General features: G+C 45.6%; 1 protein-coding gene across 1 annotated transcript in view; it reads right to left on the minus strand.

Moving 5' to 3' along the window:
- MED25 (mediator complex subunit 25) overlaps nucleotides 1-22,288 on the minus strand; it is a 55,515-nt gene that overhangs the window by 13,629 nt on the left and 19,598 nt on the right. The window contains exons 10-17 of the mRNA XM_086871547.1: nucleotides 20,166-20,359; nucleotides 15,227-15,361; nucleotides 13,098-13,183; nucleotides 9,412-9,469; nucleotides 7,494-7,601; nucleotides 3,384-3,572; nucleotides 1,406-1,495; nucleotides 507-566 (exon numbers count right to left, since the gene is read on the minus strand). Coding sequence (XP_086727673.1) covers nucleotides 507-566; nucleotides 1,406-1,495; nucleotides 3,384-3,572; nucleotides 7,494-7,601; nucleotides 9,412-9,469; nucleotides 13,098-13,183; nucleotides 15,227-15,361; nucleotides 20,166-20,359 — 920 coding nt within the window. The remainder of the gene's footprint in view (nucleotides 1-506; nucleotides 567-1,405; nucleotides 1,496-3,383; nucleotides 3,573-7,493; nucleotides 7,602-9,411; nucleotides 9,470-13,097; nucleotides 13,184-15,226; nucleotides 15,362-20,165; nucleotides 20,360-22,288) is intronic.

Raw genomic sequence — 22,288 nt, forward strand, 5'->3', positions numbered from 1 at the left:
CAAATCCCCCCAAAAACCCAACCCAAGCCTCAAATCCCCCCAAATCCCCCCAAAAATCCAACCCAAGCCTGAAATCCCCCCAAATCCCCCCCAAAATCCAACCCAAGCCTCAAATCCCCCCAAAAACCCAACCCAAGCCTCAAATCCCCCCAAATCCCCCCAAAAATCCAACCCAAGCCTCAAATCCCCCCAAATCCCCCCAAAATCCCCCCAAAAACCCAACCCAAGCCTCGAATCCCCCCTAAAACCCAACCCCTGAACCTCAAATCCCCCAAATCCCCCCCAAATCCCCCCAATAACCCAACCCAAGCCTCAAATCCCCCCCAAATCCCCCCCAAAAACCCAACCCAAGCCTCGAATCCCCCCTAAAACCCAAGCCCTGAACCTCAAATCCCCCCAAAAACCCCCCAAAAACCCAACCCAAGCCTCAAATCCCCCCAAATCCCCCCAAAATCCCAACCCAAGCCTCAAATCCCCCCCAAATCCCCCCAGAATCTCCCCCAGACCAGGCTCTGCTGCCGCTGCTGCTCCTCCATGATCCCGACCTGAGCCAGGCCTGGGCTCACCTGGGACGGGGACACGGGGGGTCAGGGGGGAAACAGGGATGAGACCCCCAAATCCCATCAAAAACACCAAAAATCCCATAGAAACACCAAAAATCCCATAAAAAACACCAAAAATCCCATAAAAAACACCAAAAATCCCACAAAAACCACCAAAAATCACACAGAAAACACCCAAAATCCCATAAAAAACACCAAAAATCCCATAAAAAACATCAAAAATCACACAGAAAACACCAAAAATCCCATAAAAAACACCAAAAATCCCATAAAAAATACCCCAAATCACACAGAAAACACCCGAAATCCCATAAAAAACACCAAAAATCCCATAAAAAACACCAAAAATCACACAGAAAACACCAAAAATCCCATAAAAAACACCAAAAATCCCATAGAAAACACCCCAAATCACACAGAAAACACCCGAAATCCCATAAAAAACACCCCAAATTGCACAGAAACCACCCAAAATCTCACAAAAAACACCCAAAATCTCACAAAAAACACCTCAAATCCCACAGAAAACACCCCAAATCCCACAAAAACCACCCCAAATCCCACAAAAATCACCCTAAATCCCACAGAAATCACCCCAAATCCCACAAAAATCACCCTAAATCCCACAGAAATCACCCCAAATCCCACAAAAATCACCCCAAATCCCACAGAAATCACCCCAAATCCCACAGAAACCACCCCAAATCCCACAGAAACCACCCCAAATCCCACTAAAACCACCCCAAATCCCACTAAAACCACCCAAAATCCCACAAAAACCATCTCAAATCCCACAAAAAACACCCCAAATCCCACAAAAACCACCCCAAATCCCCCCTTACCTGCGGCTGAACCCCCGAGGTGACGGGGAGGGTCCCCGGCTGCTTGGGCAGGAATGGGGGAGCCCCAGGAACAGGGGCCGAGCCCCCCAGCTGTGGGGAAAGGAAAATTTGGGGTCTGGGGGTGCAGCAAAGACACCCCAAAAAAGAGATTTGGGGACATCAAAGACACCCCAAAAAGAGTGGGGGGACAGGAAGGACCCCTCAAGAAAGAGATGGTGGCGCTGAGGGTGGAGGAGTGGGAAATGTGAGGGGAGAAAAGAGCGGGAAACGTGAGGGGAGAAAAGAGCGGGAAACGTGAGGGGAGAAAAGGCGGAAAAGGTGAGGGGAGAAAAGAGCGGGAAACGTGAGGGGAGAAAAGAGCGGGAAACGTGAGGGGAGAAAAGAGCGGGAAAACGTGAGGGGAGAAAAGAGCGGGAAGCGTGAGGGGACAAAAAGAGCGAGAAACGTGAGGGGAGAAAAGAGCGGGAAGCGTGAGGGGAGAAAAGAGCGGGAAGCGTGAGGGGACAAAAAGAGCGGGAATACGTGAGGGGAGAAAAGGCGGAAAAGGTGAGGAGAAACGGGAATCGTGAGAGGAGAAAGGAGTGGGAAACATGAAGGGAAAAGGGTAGAAAATGTGAGAGGAAAAGAGTGGGAACCGTGAAGGAAAAAGGGTGGGAAATGAGAGGGGAAAAGGGTGGGAAGTGTGAGGTGAAAAGAGTAGAAAACGTGAGAGGAAAAGAGTGGGAAACGTGAGGGGAGAAAAGAGCGGGAAACGTGAGGGGAAAAAGGTGGAAAAGGTGAGGAGAAACAGAACGGGAATCACGACAGGAGAAAGAGTGGGAAACATGAAGGGAAAAGGGTGGAAATGTGAGGTGAAAAGAGTAGAAAACATGAGGGGAAAAGAGCGGGAAACGTGAGGGGAGAAAAGAGCGGGAAACGTGAGGGGAAAAGGGGGGGAAACATGAGGGGAGAAAAAGAGCTGGAAAACAAAAAAAAGATAAAAAAACTAATTTGGAACATCAAAGACACCCCAAAAAGAGTGGGGGGACAGGAAGGACCCCTCAAGAAAGAGATGGTGGCGTTTGTGGAGGAAGCAAAGAGCGACCCAGCACATAAAAGGGTTGAGGGGTGGGAAATGTGAGGGGAGAAAAGGGCGGGAAAACGTGAGGGGAGAAAAGAGCGGGAAACGTGAGGGGAAAAGGCGGAAAAGGTGAGGAGAAACGGGAATCGTGAGAGGAGAAAAGAGTGGGAAACATGAAGGGAAAAGGGTAGAAAATGTGAGAGGAAAAGAGTGGGAACCGTGAAGGAAAAAGGGTGGGAAATGTGAGGGGAAATGGGTGGGAAATGAGAGGGGAAAAGGGTGGGAAGAGTGAGGTGAAAAGAGTAGAAAACGTGAGAGGGAAAGAGTGGGAAACGTGAGGGGAGAAAAGGGCGGGAAAACTTGAGGGGAAAAAGGTGGAAAAGGTGAGGAGAAACAGGACGGGAATCACGAGAGGAGAAAGAGTGGGAAACATGAAGGGAAAAGGGTGGAAATGTGAGGGGAAAAGAGTAGAAAATGTGAGGGGAAAAGGATGGGAAATGAGAGGGGAAAAAGGTGGGAAACGTGAGGGGAAAAGAGTAGAAAACATGAGGGGAGAAAAGAGCGGGAAACGTGAGGGGAGAAAAGAGCGGGAAACGTGAGGGGAGAAAAGGGGGGGAAACGTGAGGGGAGAAAAGAGCGGGAAACGTGAGGGGAGAAAAGGGGGGGAAACATGAGGAGAGAAAAAGAGCGGGAAAAGAAAAAAAGATAAAAAATCTGATTTGGAACATCAAAAACACCCCAAAAAAGAGTGGGGTGACAGAAACAACACCTCAAAAAGGAGATGGCGGCACTTGTGAAGGAAGAAAAGAGCGACCCAGCACATAAAAGGGTTGAAGGTAGGAGAAATCCCTGAGGGCCCGCGGGATTTTGGGGGTGGTTTTGAGGGGTTTTTTTTGGGGTGTTTTTGGGGGGGCTCACCCCACGCTGCTGGTCCATCTTGTGCTGCTGCACCTGCTTGTGGTTGGTGATGACCTGGCGGATGCCGTTGACGAAGCCGCTCTGGTCGTTGGGGATGAGGCCCATGAAGATTTTCTTCTTGGAGGAGTAGAGCAGCATCAGCACCCGCACCTCGCAGGGAGCCGTGTGAGGGAAGTGCACGCAGCCGGCCTGGGGGGAAAACCGGGAACGGGGTGGGGATGGGGTGGGAGGGGTTTTGGGGTTGTTCCAGGAGGTTTTGGGGTCTCTAAAGGTGGTTTTGGGGTCCCTGAGGTGGTTTTGGGATTCCTGAAGGTGATTTTTGGGGTCTCTCCAGGTGTTTTTTGGGGTCCCTGAGGTGATTTTTGGGGTCCTTGAGGTGACTCTGTGGGTGGTTAAAAGGTCCCTGAGGGTGGTCCTGAGGTGGTTTTGGGGACCCTGAGGTGGTTTTGGGGTGTCTGAGGGTCATCTTGGGGTCCCTGAAGGTGGTTTTAGGGTGTTTTTGGGGTCCCTGATGTGATTTTTGGGGTCCCTGAGGTGACTCTGGGATCTCTAAAGATGATTTTTGGGGTCTCTAAAGGTGGTTTTGGGGACCCTGAGGTGGTTTTGGGGTTCCTAAAGATGGTTTTGGGGTGTCTGAGGTGATTTTTGGGGTCCCTGAGTTGATTTTTGGGGTCCCTGAGGTGATTTTGGGGTCCCTGAAGGTGGTTTTAGGATGTTTTTGGGGTCCCTGAGGTGATTTTGGGGGTCCCTGAGGTGTTTTTGGGATCCCTGAAGATGATTTTGAGTTTCCTGAGGTGATTTTGGGGTCCCTGAGGTGATTTTTGGGGTCTCTAAAGGTGGTTTTGGGGTCTCTGAGGGTCAATTTGGGTTTCTGTAGGAGATTTTGGGGTTCCTGAAGTGGTTTTGGGGTCTCTGTGGGTGGTTAAAAGGTCCCTGAGGGTGGTCCTGAGGTGGTTTTGGGGACCCTGAGGTGGTTTTGGGGTGTCTGAGGGTCATTTTGGGGTCCCTGAAGGTGGTTTTAGGGTGTTTTTGGGGTCCCTGATGTGATTTTTGGGGTCCCTGAGGTGACTCTGAGATCTCGAAAGATGATTTTTGGGGTCTCTAAAGGTGGTTTTGGGGACCCTGAGGTGGTTTTGGGGACCCTGAGGTGGTTTTGGGGTTCCTAAAGATGGTTTTGGGGTGTCTGAGGTGATTTTTGGGGTCCCTGAGGTGATTTTGGGATCTCTAAAGATGATTTTTGGGGTCCCTGAGTTGATTTTTGGGGTCCCTGAGGTGATTTTGGGGTCCCTGAAGGTGGTTTTAGGATGTTTTTGGGGTCCCTGAGGTGATTTTGGGGGTCCCTGAGGTGTTTTTGGGATCCCTGAAGATGATTTTGAGTTTCCTGAGGTGATTTTGGGGTCCCTGAGGTGATTTTTGGGGTCTCTAAAGGTGGTTTTGGGGTCTCTGAGGGTCAATTTGGGTTTCTGTAGGAGATTTTGGGGTTCCTGAAGTGGTTTTGGGGTCTCTGTGGGTGGTTAAAAGGTCGCTGAGGGTGGTCCTGAGGTGTTTTTGGGGTCCCTGAGGTGATTTTTGGGGTCCCTGAGGTGTTTTTGGGGTCCCTGAGGTGATTTTTGGGGTCCCTAAAGATGATTTTGAGTTTCCTGAGGTGTTTTTGGGGTCCCTGAGGTGTTTTTGGGGTCTCTAAAGGTGGTTTTTGGGGTGTCTGAGGGTCATTTTGGGGTCCCTGAAGGTGGTTTTAGGGTGTTTTTGGGGTCCCTGAGTTGATTTTTGGGGTCCCTGAGTTGATTTTTGGGGTCCCTGAGGTGATTTTTGGGGTCCCTGAGGTGTTTTTGGAGTCCCTGAGGTGATTTTTGGGGTCCCTGAGGTGTTTTTGGGGTCCCTGAGATGATTTTGGGGTCCCTGAGGTGTTTTTGGGGTCCCTGATGTGATTTTTGGGGTCCCTGATGTGATTTTTGGGGTCCCTGAGTTGATTTTTGGGGTCCCTGAGTTGATTTTTGGGGTCCCTGAGGTGATTTTGGGGTCCCTGATGTGATTTTTGGGGTCTCTAAAGGTGGTTTTGGGGTGTCTGAGAGTCAATTTGGGTTTCTGTAGGTGATTTTGGGGTCCCTGAGGTGGTTTTGGGGTCCCTGAGGTGGTTTTGGGGTTCCTAAAGATGGTTTTGGGGTGTCTGAGGTGATTTTTGGGGTCCCTGAGGTGATTTTGGGATCTCTAAAGATGATTTTTGGGGTCCCTGAGTTGATTTTTGGGGTCCCTGAGGTGATTTTGGGGTCCCTGAAGGTGGTTTTAGGATGTTTTTGGGGTCCCTGAGGTGATTTTGGGGGTCCCTGAGGTGTTTTTGGGATCCCTGAAGATGATTTTGAGTTTCCTGAGGTGATTTTGGGGTCCCTGAGGTGATTTTTGGGGTCTCTAAAGGTGGTTTTGGGGTCTCTGAGGGTCAATTTGGGTTTCTGTAGGAGATTTTGGGGTTCCTGAAGTGGTTTTGGGGTCTCTGTGGGTGGTTAAAAGGTCGCTGAGGGTGGTCCTGAGGTGTTTTTGGGGTCCCTGAGGTGATTTTTGGGGTCCCTGAGGTGTTTTTGGGGTCCCTGAGGTGATTTTTGGGGTCCCTAAAGATGATTTTGAGTTTCCTGAGGTGTTTTTGGGGTCCCTGAGGTGTTTTTGGGGTCTCTAAAGGTGGTTTTTGGGGTGTCTGAGGGTCATTTTGGGGTCCCTGAAGGTGGTTTTAGGGTGTTTTTGGGGTCCCTGAGTTGATTTTTGGGGTCCCTGAGTTGATTTTTGGGGTCCCTGAGGTGATTTTTGGGGTCCCTGAGGTGTTTTTGGAGTCCCTGAGGTGATTTTTGGGGTCCCTGAGGTGTTTTTGGGGTCCCTGAGATGATTTTGGGGTCCCTGAGGTGTTTTTGGGGTCCCTGATGTGATTTTTGGGGTCCCTGATGTGATTTTTGGGGTCCCTGAGTTGATTTTTGGGGTCCCTGAGTTGATTTTTGGGGTCCCTGAGGTGATTTTGGGGTCCCTGATGTGATTTTTGGGGTCTCTAAAGGTGGTTTTGGGGTGTCTGAGAGTCAATTTGGGTTTCTGTAGGTGATTTTGGGGTCCCTGAGGTGGTTTTGGGGTCCCTGAGGTGGTTTTGGGGTTCCTAAAGATGGTTTTGGGGTGTCTGAGGTGATTTTTGGGGTCCCTGAGGTGATTTTGGGATCTCTAAAGATGATTTTTGGGGTCCCTGAGTTGATTTTTGGGGTCCCTGAGGTGATTTTGGGGTCCCTGAAGGTGGTTTTAGGATGTTTTTGGGGTCCCTGAGGTGATTTTGGGGGTCCCTGAGGTGTTTTTGGGATCCCTGAAGATGATTTTGAGTTTCCTGAGGTGATTTTGGGGTCCCTGAGGTGATTTTTGGGGTCTCTAAAGGTGGTTTTGGGGTCTCTGAGGGTCAATTTGGGTTTCTGTAGGAGATTTTGGGGTTCCTGAAGTGGTTTTGGGGTCTCTGTGGGTGGTTAAAAGGTCGCTGAGGGTGGTCCTGAGGTGTTTTTGGGGTCCCTGAGGTGATTTTTGGGGTCCCTGAGGTGTTTTTGGGGTCCCTGAGGTGATTTTTGGGGTCCCTAAAGATGATTTTGAGTTTCCTGAGGTGTTTTTGGGGTCCCTGAGGTGTTTTTGGGGTCTCTAAAGGTGGTTTTTGGGGTGTCTGAGGGTCATTTTGGGGTCCCTGAAGGTGGTTTTAGGGTGTTTTTGGGGTCCCTGAGTTGATTTTTGGGGTCCCTGAGTTGATTTTTGGGGTCCCTGAGGTGATTTTTGGGGTCCCTGAGGTGTTTTTGGAGTCCCTGAGGTGATTTTTGGGGTCCCTGAGGTGTTTTTGGGGTCCCTGAGATGATTTTGGGGTCCCTGAGGTGATTTTTGGGGTCCCTGAGTTGACTTTTGGGGTCCCTGAGTTGATTTTTGGGGTCCCTGAGGTGGTTTTTGGATGTTTTTGGGGTCCCTGAGGTGATTTTTGGGGTCCCTGAGGTGTTTTTGGGGTCCCTGAGGTGATTTTTGGGGTCCCTGAGTTGATTTTTGGGGTCCCTGAGTTGATTTTTGGGGTCCCTGAGTTGATTTTTGGGGTCCCTGAGGTGATTTTGGGGTCCTTACGAAGCCGTTGCCCATGATCCTGTAGAGCCCCTTGAGCGACTCCAGGTCCTTGTTGGTGAAATGGAACTGAACCATCCGGGAATTCCGGAAAAGGGGACCCAGGGTGGTCTGGTGGGGCCAAAAAAAGGGGTCAGGACCCCCCAAATCCCATAAAAATCCCATCCCAAAATCCAAAAAAAATCCAAATCCCATAAAAACCCCATCCCAAAATCCAAAAAAAATCCAAATCACATAAAAACCCCATCCCAAAACCCTAAAAAATCCAAATCCCAGAAAAACCCCATCCCAAAACCCAAAAAAAATCCAAATTACATAAAAAGTGACCCCAAATCCCATAAAAACCCCATCCCAAAACCCCCCAAAAAATCCAAATCTCACAAAAAATCCAAATCCCACAAAAACCCCATCCCAAAACCCAAAAAAATCCAAATCACCCAAAAAAAATGCTTTGAATCCCACAAAAAACCCCAAAAATCCCCCAAAATGTCCCCAAATCCCATAAAAACCCCATCCCAAAACCCAAAAAAAATCCAAATTACATAAAAAGTGACCCCAAATCCCATAAAAACCCCATCCCAAAAACCCCAAAAAATCCAAAACCCCCCCAAAAAAATCCAAATCCCACAAAAAGTGACCCCAAATCCCATAAAAACCCCATCCCAAAACCCAAAAAAAATCCAAATTACATAAAAACCCCATCCCAAAACCCCCAAAAAATCCAAATTACATAAAAAGTGACCCCAAATCCCATAAAAACCCCATCCCAAAACCCCCAAAAAATCCAAATCCCATAAAAACCCCATCCCAAAACCCCAAAAAATCCAAAACCCCCCCCCAAAAATCCAAATCCCATAAAAACCCCGTCCCAAAACCCAAAAAAAATCCAAATCCCATAAAAACCCCATCCCAAAATCCAAAAAAAATCCAAATTACATAAAAAACCTCATCCCAAAATCAAAAAAAAATCCAAATCCCACAAAAACCTCATCCCAAAACCCAAAAAAAATCCAAATCACATAAAAACCCCATCCCAAAACACAAAAAAAATCAAAATCCCACAAAAAGTGACCCCAAATCCCATAAAAACCCCATCCCAAAATAAAAAAAAATCCAAATCCCATAAAAACCCCATCCCAAAACCCCCAAAAAATCCAAATTACATAAAAACGACCCCAAATCCCACAAAAACCCCAAAAATCCCCCAAAACCCCCAAAAATCCCCCAAAAAACCACCCCAAATCCCAAAAAACCCCACTAAAAATCCCCCAAAAAATGACCAAAAATCCCCCAAAATGACCCCAAATCCCCCCCAAATGACCCCAAATCCCTCCAAAAAATGACCAAAAATCCCCAAAATGACCAAAAATCCCCCAAAATGTCCCCAAATCCCCCAAATGACCAAAAATCCCAAAAAAAACCCCAAAAATCCCCCAAAATGACCAAAAAACCCCAAAAATGACCCCAAATCCCTCCAAAAATGACCAAAAATCCCCCAAAATGTCCCCAAATCCCCCAAAATGACCAAAAAATCCCCCAAAATGACCCCAAATTCCCCCAAAAAACGACCCCAAATCCCCCCAAAAATGACCAAAAATCCCCCAAAATGACCAAAAAATCCCAAAAAACCCCAAAAATGCCCAAAAAATCACCTCAAATCCCCCAAAAAATGACCCCAAATCCCCCAAAATGACCCCAAATCCCCCCCAAAAATGACCAAAAATCCCACAAAAAATGACCAAAAATCCCAAAAAACCCCAAAAATCCCCAAAATGACCAAAAATCCCCAAAATGACCAAAAATCCCCCAAAATGACCAAAAATCCCCCCCAAAAATGACCAAAAATCCCCCCAAAAATCCCAAAAATCCCCAAAAATCCCAAAAAACCCCAAATCCCCCCAAAATGCCCCAAATTCCCCACCAGGAGCTGCTGTGGGATGAGCTGCATGATCAACTTCTGCGGCCACTGATCGGTTTTGCTGCGAAAACACGGAAAATAGGGAAAAATGATCAAAAATGGGGAAAAAGGAGGAAAAAATGGGGAAAAATGGGGAAAAAATGGGGAAAAATGAGGAAAAAATGGGAAAAAATGATCAGCAGAATGGGCAAAAATGATCAAAAATGATCAAAAATGGGGAAAAATGATAAAAAATGGGGAAAAAATGGGGAAAAATGGGGAAAAATGGGGAAAAATGATCAAAAATGGGGAAAAATGGGGAAAAATGAGGAAAAAATGGGGAAAAATGGGGAAAAATGGGGAAAAATGATCAGCAGAATGGGGAAAAATGGGGAAAAATGGGGAAAAATGGGGAAAAATGATCAAAAATGAGGAAAAATGGAAAAAAATGGGGAAAAAATGGGGAAAAAATGGGGAAAAAATGGGGAAAAATGATCAGCAGAATGGGGAAAAATGATAAAAAATGGGGAAAAAATGATAAAAAATGATAAAAAATGATAAAAAATTATAAAAAATGATCAACAGAATGGGCAAAAATGGAAAAAAATGGGGAAAAATGGGGAAAAATGGGGAAAAATGGGGAAAAATGGGAAAAAATGGGGAAAAATAATAAAAAAATGATAAAAAATGATCAACAGAATGGGGAAAAATGGGGAAAAATGGGAAAAATGGGGAAAAAATGGGGAAAAATGGGAAAAAATGGGGAAAAATGGGGGAAAATGGGAAAAAATGGGGAAAAATGGGGAAAAATGATAAAAAAATGATAAAAAATGATCAACAGAATGGGGAAAAATGGGAAAAATGGGGAAAAATGGGGAAAAATGGGAAAAAAATGGGGAAAAATGGGGAAAATGGGGAAAAATGGGGAAAAATGAGGAAAAATGAGGAAAAATGGGGAAAAATGGGAAAAAATGGGAAAAAATGGGAAAAAATGATCAACAGAATGAGCCAAAATGGGGGAAAATGGGAAAAAAATGGGGGAAAATGGGGGAAAATGGGGAAAAAATGGGGAAAAAAGGGGAAAAATGATCAACAGAATGGGGAAAAATGGGGAAAAATGATAAAAAAATGATAAAAAACGATCAACAGAATGGGGAAAAATGGGGGAAAATGGGAAAAAAACGGGAAAAAAATGGGGGGAAATGGGAAAAAATGGGGGAAAATGGGAAAAAATGGGGAAAAAAGGGGAAAAATGGGGAAAAATGGGGAAAAATGATAAAAAAATGATAAAAAATGATCAACAGAATGGGGAAAAATGGGGAAAAATGGGGAAAAAATGGGGAAAAAATGGGAAAAAATGGGGAAAAAATGATTAAAAATGATTAAAAATGATCAACAGAATGGGGAAAAATGGGGAAAAATGGGAAAAATGGGAAAAATGGGGAAAAATGGGCAAAAATGGGGAAAAATGGGAAAAAATGGGAAAAATGGGGAAAAATGGGGAGAAATGGGGAAAAATGGGGAAAAATGATCAAAAATGATAAAAAATGATCAAAAATGATCAACAGAATGGGCAAAAATGGGGAAAAATGATAAAAAAATGGGGAAAAATGGGAAAAAACGGGGAAAAAATGATAAAAAATGATAAAAAATGATCAACAGAATGGGGAAAAATGGGGAAAAATGGGCAAAAATGGGGAAAATGGGGAAAAATGGGGAAAAATGGGGAGATTTGGGGGTTCCCCCCACCCCAAAATTGCAACACGAGCCCAGAACTCCGATGGGACCCCCAAAAATCCCCCCAAAATCCCCCAAAAATCCCAAAAAATGCGAAATAAATCCCACAAAATTCCCAAAAATTCCCAAAAAAATTCCCAAAAATTCCCAAAAAAACCCCCCAAAATTCCCCAAAAAATCCCCCCAAAATTCCCAAAAAAATCCTAAAAAAATCCCCCCAAAATCCCAAAAAATCCCCACAAAATCCCAAAAAATCCCCCCAAAAAATCACCCCAAATCCCCCCAAAATTCCCAAAAAATCCCCAAAAAATCCCCCAAAAATTCCCAAAAAAATCCTAAAAAAATCACCCAAAAATCCCCCAAAATTCCCAAGAAATCCTTTAAAAAATCCGGAAAAAATCCCCCAAAAATCTTAAAAAAAAATCCCAAAAAAATCCCAAAAAATCCCAAAAAAATCCCCCCAAAAATCCCCCCAAAAAATCACCAAAAATTCCCAAAAAATCCCCAAAAAATCCCCAAAAAATCCCCCAAATCCCCCAAAATCCCCAAAAATCCCCAAAACCCCCCAAATTCCCCCCAAACTCACAGGTTTTCCTCAGCGTTGACGTAGACCCCAGAAATCCCCCCAAAATCCTCCCAAATTCCCCCAAAAATTCCAAAAAATCCCAAAAAAATCCAAAAAAATCCAAAAAAAATCCCCAAAAAATCCCCCCAAATCCCAAAAAATTCCCAAAAAAATCCCCCAAAAATTCCCAAAAAATCCCAAAAAATCCAAAAAAAATCCCCAAAAAATCCCCAAAAAATCTGAAAAAAATCCCCCAAAAATCTCAAAAAAATCCCAAAAAAATCCCAAAAATCCCCAAAAAATCCGAAAAAAATCCCAAAAAATCCCCAAAAATTCCCCAAAAAAATCCCAAAAAATCCCCCAAAATTCCCAAAAAATCCTTTAAAAAATCCTAAAAATCCTTTAAAAAATCCGAAAAAAATCCCCCAAAAATCTCAAAAAAATCCGAAAAAAATCCCAAAAAATCCCCAAAAAATCCAAAAAAAATTCCCCAAAAAATCACCCAAAATTCCCCCAAAATTCCCAAAAAATCCTTTAAAAAATCCTAAAAATCCTTTAAAAAATCCTTTAAAAAATCCCAAAAAATCCCCAAAAAAATAAAAAAAAAAAATCCCCAAAAATTCCCAAAAATCCCAAAAAATCCCCAAAAATTCCCCCAAAATATCCCCCAGAAATCCTCCCAAAATCCCCCCAAAAAATCCCAAAAAATCCCAAAAAATCCCCAAAAAATCTCAAAAAAAATCCGAAAAAATCCCAAAAAAATAAAAAAAAAATCCCCAAAAAATCTGAAAAAATTCTGAAAAAATTCCCCAAAATTCCTAAAATCCCCAAAAATCCCCAGAACCCCAAAATCCCCCAAATTCCCCCCAAACTCACAGGTTTTCCTCAGCGTTGACGTAGACCCCAGAAATCCCCCCAAAATCCTCCCAAATTCCCCCAAAAATTCCAAAAAAATCCCCCCAAAATTCCCAAAAAATCCTTTAAAAAATCCCAAAAAATCCCAAAAAAATCTGAAAAAAATCCCAAAAATTTCTCCCCAAATCCCAAAAAATCCCCCCAAAAATCCCTCCAAAATTCCCAAAAAATCCCAAAAAATCTCCCAAAAAATCCTTTAAAAAATCCAAAAAAATCCCAAAAAAATCCCCCAAAATCCCCCCAAAATTCCCAAAAAATCCCAAAAAATCCCCCCCAAAATCCCCTAAAAATTCCCAAGAAATCCCAAAAAATCCCCCAAAAATTCCCAAAAAATCCTTTAAAAAAATCCCCAAAAAATCCGAAAAAAATCCCAAAAAATCCCAAAAAAATCCAAAAAAAATCCAAAAAAATTCCCAAAAAATTCCCCAAAAATTCCCAAAACCCCCAAAAATCCCCAGAACCCCAAAACCCCCCAAATTCCCCCCAAACTCACAGGTTTTCCTCAGCGTTGACGTAGACCTGGCAGGGCAGGGACCGCGTCAGCTTCGTGCTGGAATCCACCAGGGCCGGTTTGGGTTTCTGGAATTTTGGGGAATTTTGGGGTCCCCGAGGGGATTTTGGGGGTCACCAAAAAAGATTTGGGGTCCCAGGATGGATTTTTTTTGGGGGGAGGGGGTCCTAAAGTTGTTTTTGGAGTTGTTGGTTTGTTCCTCGCAGGGATCGGTGGAGAACTCACAAAATTCAATTGAAACGCCCCAAAATTCCCCCCAAAAATCTTTAAAATGCCCCAAAACACCCCAAAATCCTCCCCAAAATCCCTAAAATGCCCCAAAATCCCCCCCAAAATCTCTAAAATGCCCCAAAACGCCCCAAAATCCTCCCCAAAATCTCTAAAATGTCCAAAAATCCCCCAAAATCCTCCCCAAAATCTCTAAAATGCCTCAAAATGCCCCAAAATCCTCCCCAAACCCCCCAAAAAATCTTTAAAATGTCCCAAAATCACCCAAAATCCTCCCCAAAATCCCTAAAATGCCCCAAAATCCCCCAAAACCCCCCCAAAATCTCTAAAATGTCCCAAAACGCCCCAAAACCCCCCCAAAATCTCTAAAATGCCCCAAAATGTCCCAAAATCCTCCCCAAAATCTTTAAAATGCCCCAAAATCCTCCCCAAACCCCCCCAAATTTCCCTAAAATGTTGAAAATGTCCCAAAATCCCCCAAAATCCTCCCCCAAATCCCCCCAAAATCTCTAAAATGTCCCAAAACGCCCCAAAATCCTCCCCAACCCCCCCCAAAATTCCCTAAAATGCCCCAAAACGCCCCCAAATCCTCCCCAAAATCTCTAAAATGCCCCAAAATGCCCCAAAATCCTCCCCAAACCCCCCCAAATTTCCCTAAAATCTCGAAAATGTCCCAAAATCCGCCAAAATTGCTCGAAAATCCCCCCAAATCTTCCCCAAAATCCCCCCCAGGACCCCCAGCCCCCCCCAAATCCCTTCAGGACCCCCCAAAATCCCCCCAAATTCTCCCCCAGGACCCCCCAAAGCCTCCCCAAATCCCCCCCAGCCCCCCCAAATCCCCCCAAACCCCCCCAGCCCCCCCCGCCCCCCCCAAAATCCCTTCAGGACCCCCCAAATCCCCCCAGCCCCCCCAAATCCCACCCAAACCCACCCAGACGCCCCTAGGCCCCCCCAAATCCCCCCCAAACCCCCCCCAAATTCCCCCCAAACCCCCCCCAGCCCCCCAAAATCCCTTCAGGACCCCCCAAATCCTCCCCAAACCCCCCAAATAACCCCCAAACCCCCCCAGATCCCCCCCAAACCCCCCCAAATCCCCCCCAGCCCCCCCAAATCCCCCCCAAATCCCCCCCAAAATCCTCCCCAAATCCTCCCCAAATCCCCCCCAGCCCCCCCAAAATCCCTTCAGTTCCCCCCAAATCCCCCCCAAACCCCCCCAATGCCCCCTCAAATCCCCCCAAATCCCCCCAAATTCCCCCCAAACCCCCCCCAGCCCCCCCAAAATCCCCCCAAAATCCCTGCAGGACCCCCCCAAATCCCCCCCAAACCCCCCCAAACCCCCCCCAGCCCCCCAAAATCCCTTCAGGACCCCCCAAATCCCCCCAAAGCCCCCCCAAATCCCACCCAACCCCCCCCCAGCCCCCCCAAACCCCCCCCAGACCCCCCAGCCCCCCCTCAAATCCCTTCAGGTCCCCCCAAACCCCCCCCAAACCCCCCCCAGACCCCCCAAACCCCCCAAAATCCCTTCAGGACGCCCCCAAAGCCTCTCCAGCCCCCCCAAATCCCCCCCAAATCCCCCCCAGCCCCCCCAGGCCCTCCCAAAATCCCTTCGGGACCCCCCAAATCCCCCCCAGACCCCCCAAAATCCCCCCAAAGCCCTTTCAAACCCCCCCAAATCCTCCCCAAATCCCCCCAAATCCCCTCCAGACCCCCCTAAATCTCCTCCAAAATCCTCCCCAAACCCCCCCAAATCCCCCCAATCCCCCCAAATCCCCCCAAATCCCCCCCAGACTCCCCCAAACCCCCCCAGACCCCCCCAAATCCCCCCCAAACCCCCCCAGACCCCCCCAAATCCCCCCCAAACCCCCCCAAAGCCCCCTCCTCACCTCCTGCCACTCCAGGACGCCGCTCCAGGCCAGGACTTTGTTCCCCACCGATTGTTGGGGTCCGGCCAAGGGGGGAGCCCCCAATTGGGGAGGGGTCCCCTGGGGGGGGACGGAGCTGGGGGGACCCCCCGAGGGCTGGGGGAGGGGAAATGGGAATAAAATCATCAGAATTGGGGGTAAAATCAGCAAAATTGGGGTTAAAATCGATAAAATTGGGGTAAAAACTGATAAAATTGGGTTAAAATCATCAGAATTGGGGTAAAATCATCAGAATTGGGTTAAAATCTATAAAATTGGGATTAAAATCGATAAAATTGGGGTTAAAATCGATAAAATTGGGGTAAAAATTGATAAAATTGGGGTTAAAATCATCAGAATTGGGGTTAAAATCGATAAAATTGGGGTTAAAATCGATAAAATTGGGGTAAAATTGATAAAATTTGGATTAAAATCGATAAAATTTGGATTAAAATTATCAAAATTGGGGTTAAAATCACCAAAATTGGGTTAAAATCATCAGAATTGGGGTTAAAATCGATAAAATTGGGGTAAAAATCGATAGAATTGGGGTAAAAATCATCAGAATTGGGATTAAAATCGATAAAATTGGGGTAAAAATCGATAAAATTGGGGTTAAAATCATCAAAATTGGGGTTAAAATCTATAAAATTGGGGTAAAAATCGATAAAATTGGGGTTAAAATGTATAATATTGGGGTTAAATCAATAAAATTGGGTTAAAATCGATAAAATTGGGGTAAAATTGATAAAATTTGGGTTAAAATCATCCAAATTGGGGTAAAATCATCAGAATTGGGGTTAAAATCATCGAATTTGGGGTAAAAATCACCAAAATTGGGATTAAAATCGTCAGAATTGGGGTTAAAATCGTTAAAATTGGGATTAAAATCACCAAAATTGGGATTAAAATCGATAAAATTCGGATTACAATCGATAAAATTTGGATTAAAATCGATAAAATTGGGATTAAAATCATCAGAATTGGGATTTAAATCGATAAAATTGGGGTTAAAATCGATAAAATTGGGATTAAAATCATCAAAATTGGGGTAAAATCATCAAAATAAAATTCCCATTTTTTTACCAAAATCCCCATTTTTTACCCAAAAATCGACATTTAACCCCCAAAAATTCAACTTTTAACCCCCAAAAATTCAATTTTTAACCCCAAAAATCCAATTTTTTACCCCAAAAATTCCATTTTTCCCCCCCAAAATCCCCATTTTTTACCCAAAATCCCCATTTTTTACCCAAAGTCCCATTTTTACCCCCAACAATTGACATTTAACCCAAAAACATCCCATTTTTTACCCAAAAATCGACATTTAACCCCAAAATTCAATTTTTAACACCAAAAATCCAATTTTTTACCCCCAAAAAATTCAATTTCTTACCCCAAAATGGGGATTTAACCCCCCAAAATCCAATTTTTTTCCCAAATTCCCCATTTTTTACCCCAAAATCCCCATTTTTACCCCCGAAAAATTCAATTTTTTCCCCCAAAATCCCCATTTTTTACCCAAAATCCCCATTTTTTACCCAAAAATCCCCATTTTTTACCCAAAATCCCCATTTTTTACCCAAAATCCCCATTTTTATCCCCAAAAATCCCATTTTTAACCCCAAAATTCAATTTTTTTACCCCAAATTCCCCATTTTTCCCCCCAAATTCCCCATTTTTTACCCAAATTCCCCATTTTTTTCCCTCCAAATCCCATTTTTTACCCAAAAATCCCCATTTTTACCCCCAAAAATCCCCATTTAACCCCAAAAAATCCCATTTTTAACCCCAAAAATTCAATTTTTACCCCAAAATCCCCATTTTTTACCCAAAAATCGACATTTAACCCCCAAAAATTCAACTTTTAACCCCCAAAAATTCAATTTTTAACCCCAAAATCCCCATTTTTTACCCCCAAAAATCCACATTTAACCCCAAAAAATTCAATTTTTAACCCCAAAATTCAACTTTTAACCCCCAAATCCCCATTTTTTTTACCCAAAATCCCCATTTTTATCCCCAAACATCCCATTTTTAACCCCAAAATTCAATTTTTTCCCCCCAAATTCCCCATTTTTCCCCCCAAATCCCCATTTCCCCCCAAAAAAATCCCCATTTTTTACCCAAATTCCCCATTTTTTACCCAAAAATCGACATTTAACCCCCAAAAATCCAACTTTTAACCCCAAAAATCCAATTTTTAACCCCAAAAAATTCAATTTTCCCCCCCAATTCCCCATTTTTTACCCCAAAATCCCCATTTTTACCCCCAAAAATTGACATTTAACCCCCAAAAATTCAACTTTTAACCCCCAAAATCCCCATTTTTCACCCCAAATCCCCATTTTTTACCCAAAATTCTCCATTTTTACCCCAAAATCCCCATTTTTACCCCCAAAAATCAACATTCAACCCCCAAAAACTATATTTTTTACCCCAAAAATTCAATTTTTTACCCAAAATCCCCATTTTACCCCAAAATCCCCATTTTTTACCCAAAATTCCCATTTTTACCCCCAAAAATCCACATTTAACCCCCAAAAAATTCAACTTTTAACCCCCAAAAATTCCATTTTTTACCCCAAAAATCCCATTTTTTTACCCAAAATCCCCATTTTCCCCCCCAAATCCCCATTTTTATCCCCAAAAATCCCATTTTTAACCCCAAAATTCAATTTTTTTACCCCAAATTCCCCATTTTTCCCCCCAAATTCCCCATTTTTTACCCAAATTCCCCATTTTTTACCCAAAATCCCCATTTTTTTACCCAAAAATTCCATTTTTACCCCCAAAAATCCACATTTAACCCCCAAAAATCCCATTTTTTACCCAAAAATCGACATTTAACTCCCAAAAATTCAACTTTTAACCCCCAAAAATTCAATTTTCCCCCCCAAAATCCCATTTTTTACCCCAAAATCACCATTTTTACCCCCGAAAATCCACATTTAACCCCCAAAAATTCCATTTTTTACCCCAAAAATTCCATTTTTCCCCCCAAAATCCCCATTTTACCCCAAAATCCCCATTTTTTACCCAAAATCCAAATTTTTTACCCAAAAATCCACATTTAACCCCCAAAAAATTCAACTTTTAACCCCCAAAAATTCCATTTTTTCCCCCAAAATCCCATTTTTTACCCAAAATCCCATTTTTAACCCCAAAATGGGGATTTAACCCCAAAAAATTCAATTTTTAACCCCAATTCCCCATTTTTTACCCCAAAATCCCCATTTTTTACCCAAAAATCGACATTTAACCCCCAAAAATCCCATTTTTAACCCCAAAAATCCCATTTTCACCCCCAAAAATTCCCATTTTTACCCAAAAATCCCCATTTTTTACCCAAAAACCCAATTTTTTTACCCAAAAATCCCATTTTTTACCCCAAAATGGGGATTTAACCCCCAAAAAATTCAATCTTTTACCCCAAAATCCCCATTTTTTACCCAAAAATCCAATTTTTTACCCAAAAATCCCCATTTTTTTACCCAAAACCCCATTTTTACCCCAAAATGGGGATTTAACCCCCAAAAAATTCAATTTTTTACCCCAAAATCCCCATTTTTCCCCCCAATTCCCCATTTTTTTACCCAAAAATCCCATTTTTAACCCCAAAATCCCCATTTTTTTACCCAAATTCCCCATTTTTATCCCCAAAAATCCCATTTTTAACCCCAAAATTCAATTTTTTCCCCCCAATTTCCCCATTTTTCCCCCCAAATCCCTGTTTCCCCCCCAAAAAATTCCCCATTTTTTACCCAAATTCCCCATTTTTTACCCAAAAATCGACATTTAACCCCCAAAAATCCAACTTTTAACCCCAAAAATCCAATTTTTAACCCCAAAAAATTCAATTTTCCCCCCCAATTCCCCATTTTTTACCCCAAAATCCCCATTTTTTCCCCAAAAAATCAACATTTAACCCCAAAAATTCAACTTTTAACCCCCAAATCCCCGTTTTTTACCCAAAATCCCCATTTTTACCCAAAATTCTCCATTTTTACCCCAAAATCCCCATTTTTACCCCCAAAAATTGACATTTAACCCCCAAAAATTCAACTTTTAACCCCCAAAATCCCCATTTTTTACCCAAAATCCCCATTTTCCCCCCAAAATCCCCATTTTTCCCCCCAAATTCCCCATTTTTTTACCCAAAAATCCCCATTTTTTACCCAAAAATCCCATTTTTTCCCCCAAACCCCCATTTTTTTTCCCCCAAATCCCCATTTTTATCCCCAAAAATCCCATTTTTAACCCCAAAATTCAATTTTTTTCCCCCAAATTCCCCATTTTTCCCCCAAATCCCTGTTTCCCCCCCAAAAAATTCCCCATTTTTTACCCAAATTCCCCATTTTTTACCCAAAAATCGACATTTAACCCCCAAAAATCCAACTTTTAACCCCAAAAATCCAATTTTTAACCCCAAAAAATTCAATTTTCCCCCCCAATTCCCCTTTTTTTATCCAAAATCCCCATTTTTTACCCAAAAATCGACATTTAACCCCCAAAAATCCAACTTTTAACCCCCAAAAATCCCCATTTTTTACCCCAAATCCCCATTTTTACCCAAAATTCTCCATTTTTACCCCAAAATCCCCATTTTTACCCCCGAAAATCAACATTTAACCCCCAAAAATTCAATTTTTTCCCCCAAAAATTCCATTTTTCCCCCCAAAATCCCCATTTTTTCCCCCCAATTCCCCATTTTTTTACCCAAAAATCCCATTTTTTACCCAAAAATCCCATTTTTTTTCCCCCAAAATCCCATTTTTCCCCCCAAATCCCCATTTTTTTACCCAAAAATCCCATTTTTAACCCCAAAATTCAATTTTTTTCCCCCCAAATCCCCGTTTTTTACCCAAAATCCCCATTTTTCCCCCATTTCCCCCCAGTTCCCCTCCCCCCCCGGACTCACCATGGGGGGGGCTCCGCTCTGGGGGGGTCCCGGGCCGGGGTTGGGGGGGGGAGGGGGCAGCAGCCCCGGGGTGGGGGAGGGGCCGGGCTGGCTGGGGGGGGGCAGCTTGGGGGGGAGGGGCGCGATGGGGCCCGGGGGGAGGGGCTGGGGGGGGGTCTGGCTGAAGGGGGGCTGCAGGGGGGGCAGGGAGGGGACTGGGGGGGAGAAAAACGGGGGGGGGGAGGGGTCAGGGGGGTGCTGACCCCTCCCCAAATTCCTGAGACCCCCCCCCACCCAGAAATGGTTTGATCCACCCCCTCCCCAGAAATGGTTTGATCCCCCCCAAAAATGGTTTGATCCCCCCCAAAAATGGTTTGATCCCCCCCAAAAATGGTTTGATCCACCCCAAATTCCTTAGACACCCCCCAAAAATGGTTTGATCCACCCCAAATTCCTCTGAGACCCCCCTAAAATGGTTTGATCCACCCCAAAATCCTCTGAGATACCCCCCAGAAATGGTTTGATCCACCCCGAATTCCTCTTAGACCCCCCCCAGAAATGGTTTGATCCACCCCAAATTCCTCTGAGACCCCCCCCAGAAATGGTTTGATCCACCCCAAATTCCTCTGAGACCCCCCCCCAAAAATGGTTTGAGCCCCTCCCCCCATACTCCTCTGAGACCCCCCTGTCCCCCCCCAAAAATGGTTTGATCCCCCCCCCCCAAATTCCAATGGGGTTGAGACCCCTCCCCAAATTCCCTGACCCCTCCCCAAATCCTCTCCCCCTCCCCAAACCCCAGACCCCAGACCCCTCCCCAAACCCCCTCCCCAAATCCTCTCCCCAAATCCCAAACCCCAGACCCCAGACCCCAAATCCCAAACCCCTTCCCTCTCCCCCCTCCCCCCTCCCCAAACCCCAGACCCCAAACCCCCTCCCCAAATTATTTGGGGTCCCCCCAGTCCCTCCCATCTCCCCGCCAGGCTCTTCTGGCTCTTGGCCGCCTCCCCCTCCCCAAACCCCAAACCCCAAACCCCCTCCCCAAATCCTCTCCCCAAACCCCAAACCCCCTCCCTCTCCCCCCTCCCCAATCCCCAGACCCCAGACCCCAAACCCCAAACCCCCTCCCCAAATCCCAAATCCCAGACCCCAGACCCCAAACCCCAAACCCCAGACCCCAGACCCCCTCCCCAATCCCCAGACCCCAAACCCCAAACCCCAAATCCCTGACCCCTCCCCAAACCCCCTCCCCAAACCCCCTCCCCAAATCCTCTCCCTCTCCCCAAATCCCCCCCTCCCCAAACCCCAAACCCCAGACCCCAAACCCCCTCCCCAATCCCCAGACCCCAAACCCCAAACCCCCTCCCTCTGCCCCCTCCCAAACCCCAAACCCCAAATCCCAAACCCCCTCCCCAAACCCCCTCCCTCTCCCCCCTCCCCAAACCCCAGACCCCGTCCCCAAATCCCAAACCCCGGACCCCCAAACCCCAGACCCCCTCCCCAAATCCTCTCCCCAAACCCCAAACCCCCTCCCCAAACCCCCTCCCTCTGCCCCCAAACCCCAAACCCCAGACCCCAGACCCCAAACCCCAAACCCCAAACCCCAGACCCCAGACCCCAGACCCCAAACCCCCTCCCCAAACCATTTTGGGGTCCCCCCAGTCCCTCACATCTCCCCGCCAGGCTCTTCTGGCTCTTGGCCGCCTCCAAACCCCAAACCCCAAATCCCTGACCCCTCCCCAAACCCCAAATCCCAAACCCCAGACCCCCTCCCCAAATCCTCTCCCCAAACCCCAGACCCCAAACCCCAGACCCCAAACCCCAGACCCCAGACCCCAGACCCCAAACCCCAAATCCTCCCCAATCCCCAGACCCCAGACCCCCTCCCCAAACCCCAAACCCCAGACCCCAAACCCCAGACCCCAGACCCCTCTCCCCCTCCCCAGACCCCTCCCCAAACCCCAAACCATTTTGGGGTCCCCCCCAGACCCCCCCAGTCCCTCCCATCTCCCTGCCAGGCTCTTCTGGCTCTTGGCCGCCTCCAAACCCCAAATCCCAAACCCCAGACCCCAAACCCCCTCCCCAAACCTCAAACCCCCAAACCCCCTCCCCAAACCCCAGACCCCCTCCCCAAACCCCAAACCCCA

This window comes from Cyanistes caeruleus, chromosome 36 (assembly GCF_971803275.1).
Source record: "Cyanistes caeruleus chromosome 36, bCyaCae1.hap1.1, whole genome shotgun sequence".
Taxonomy (NCBI): Eukaryota; Metazoa; Chordata; class Aves; order Passeriformes; family Paridae; genus Cyanistes; species Cyanistes caeruleus.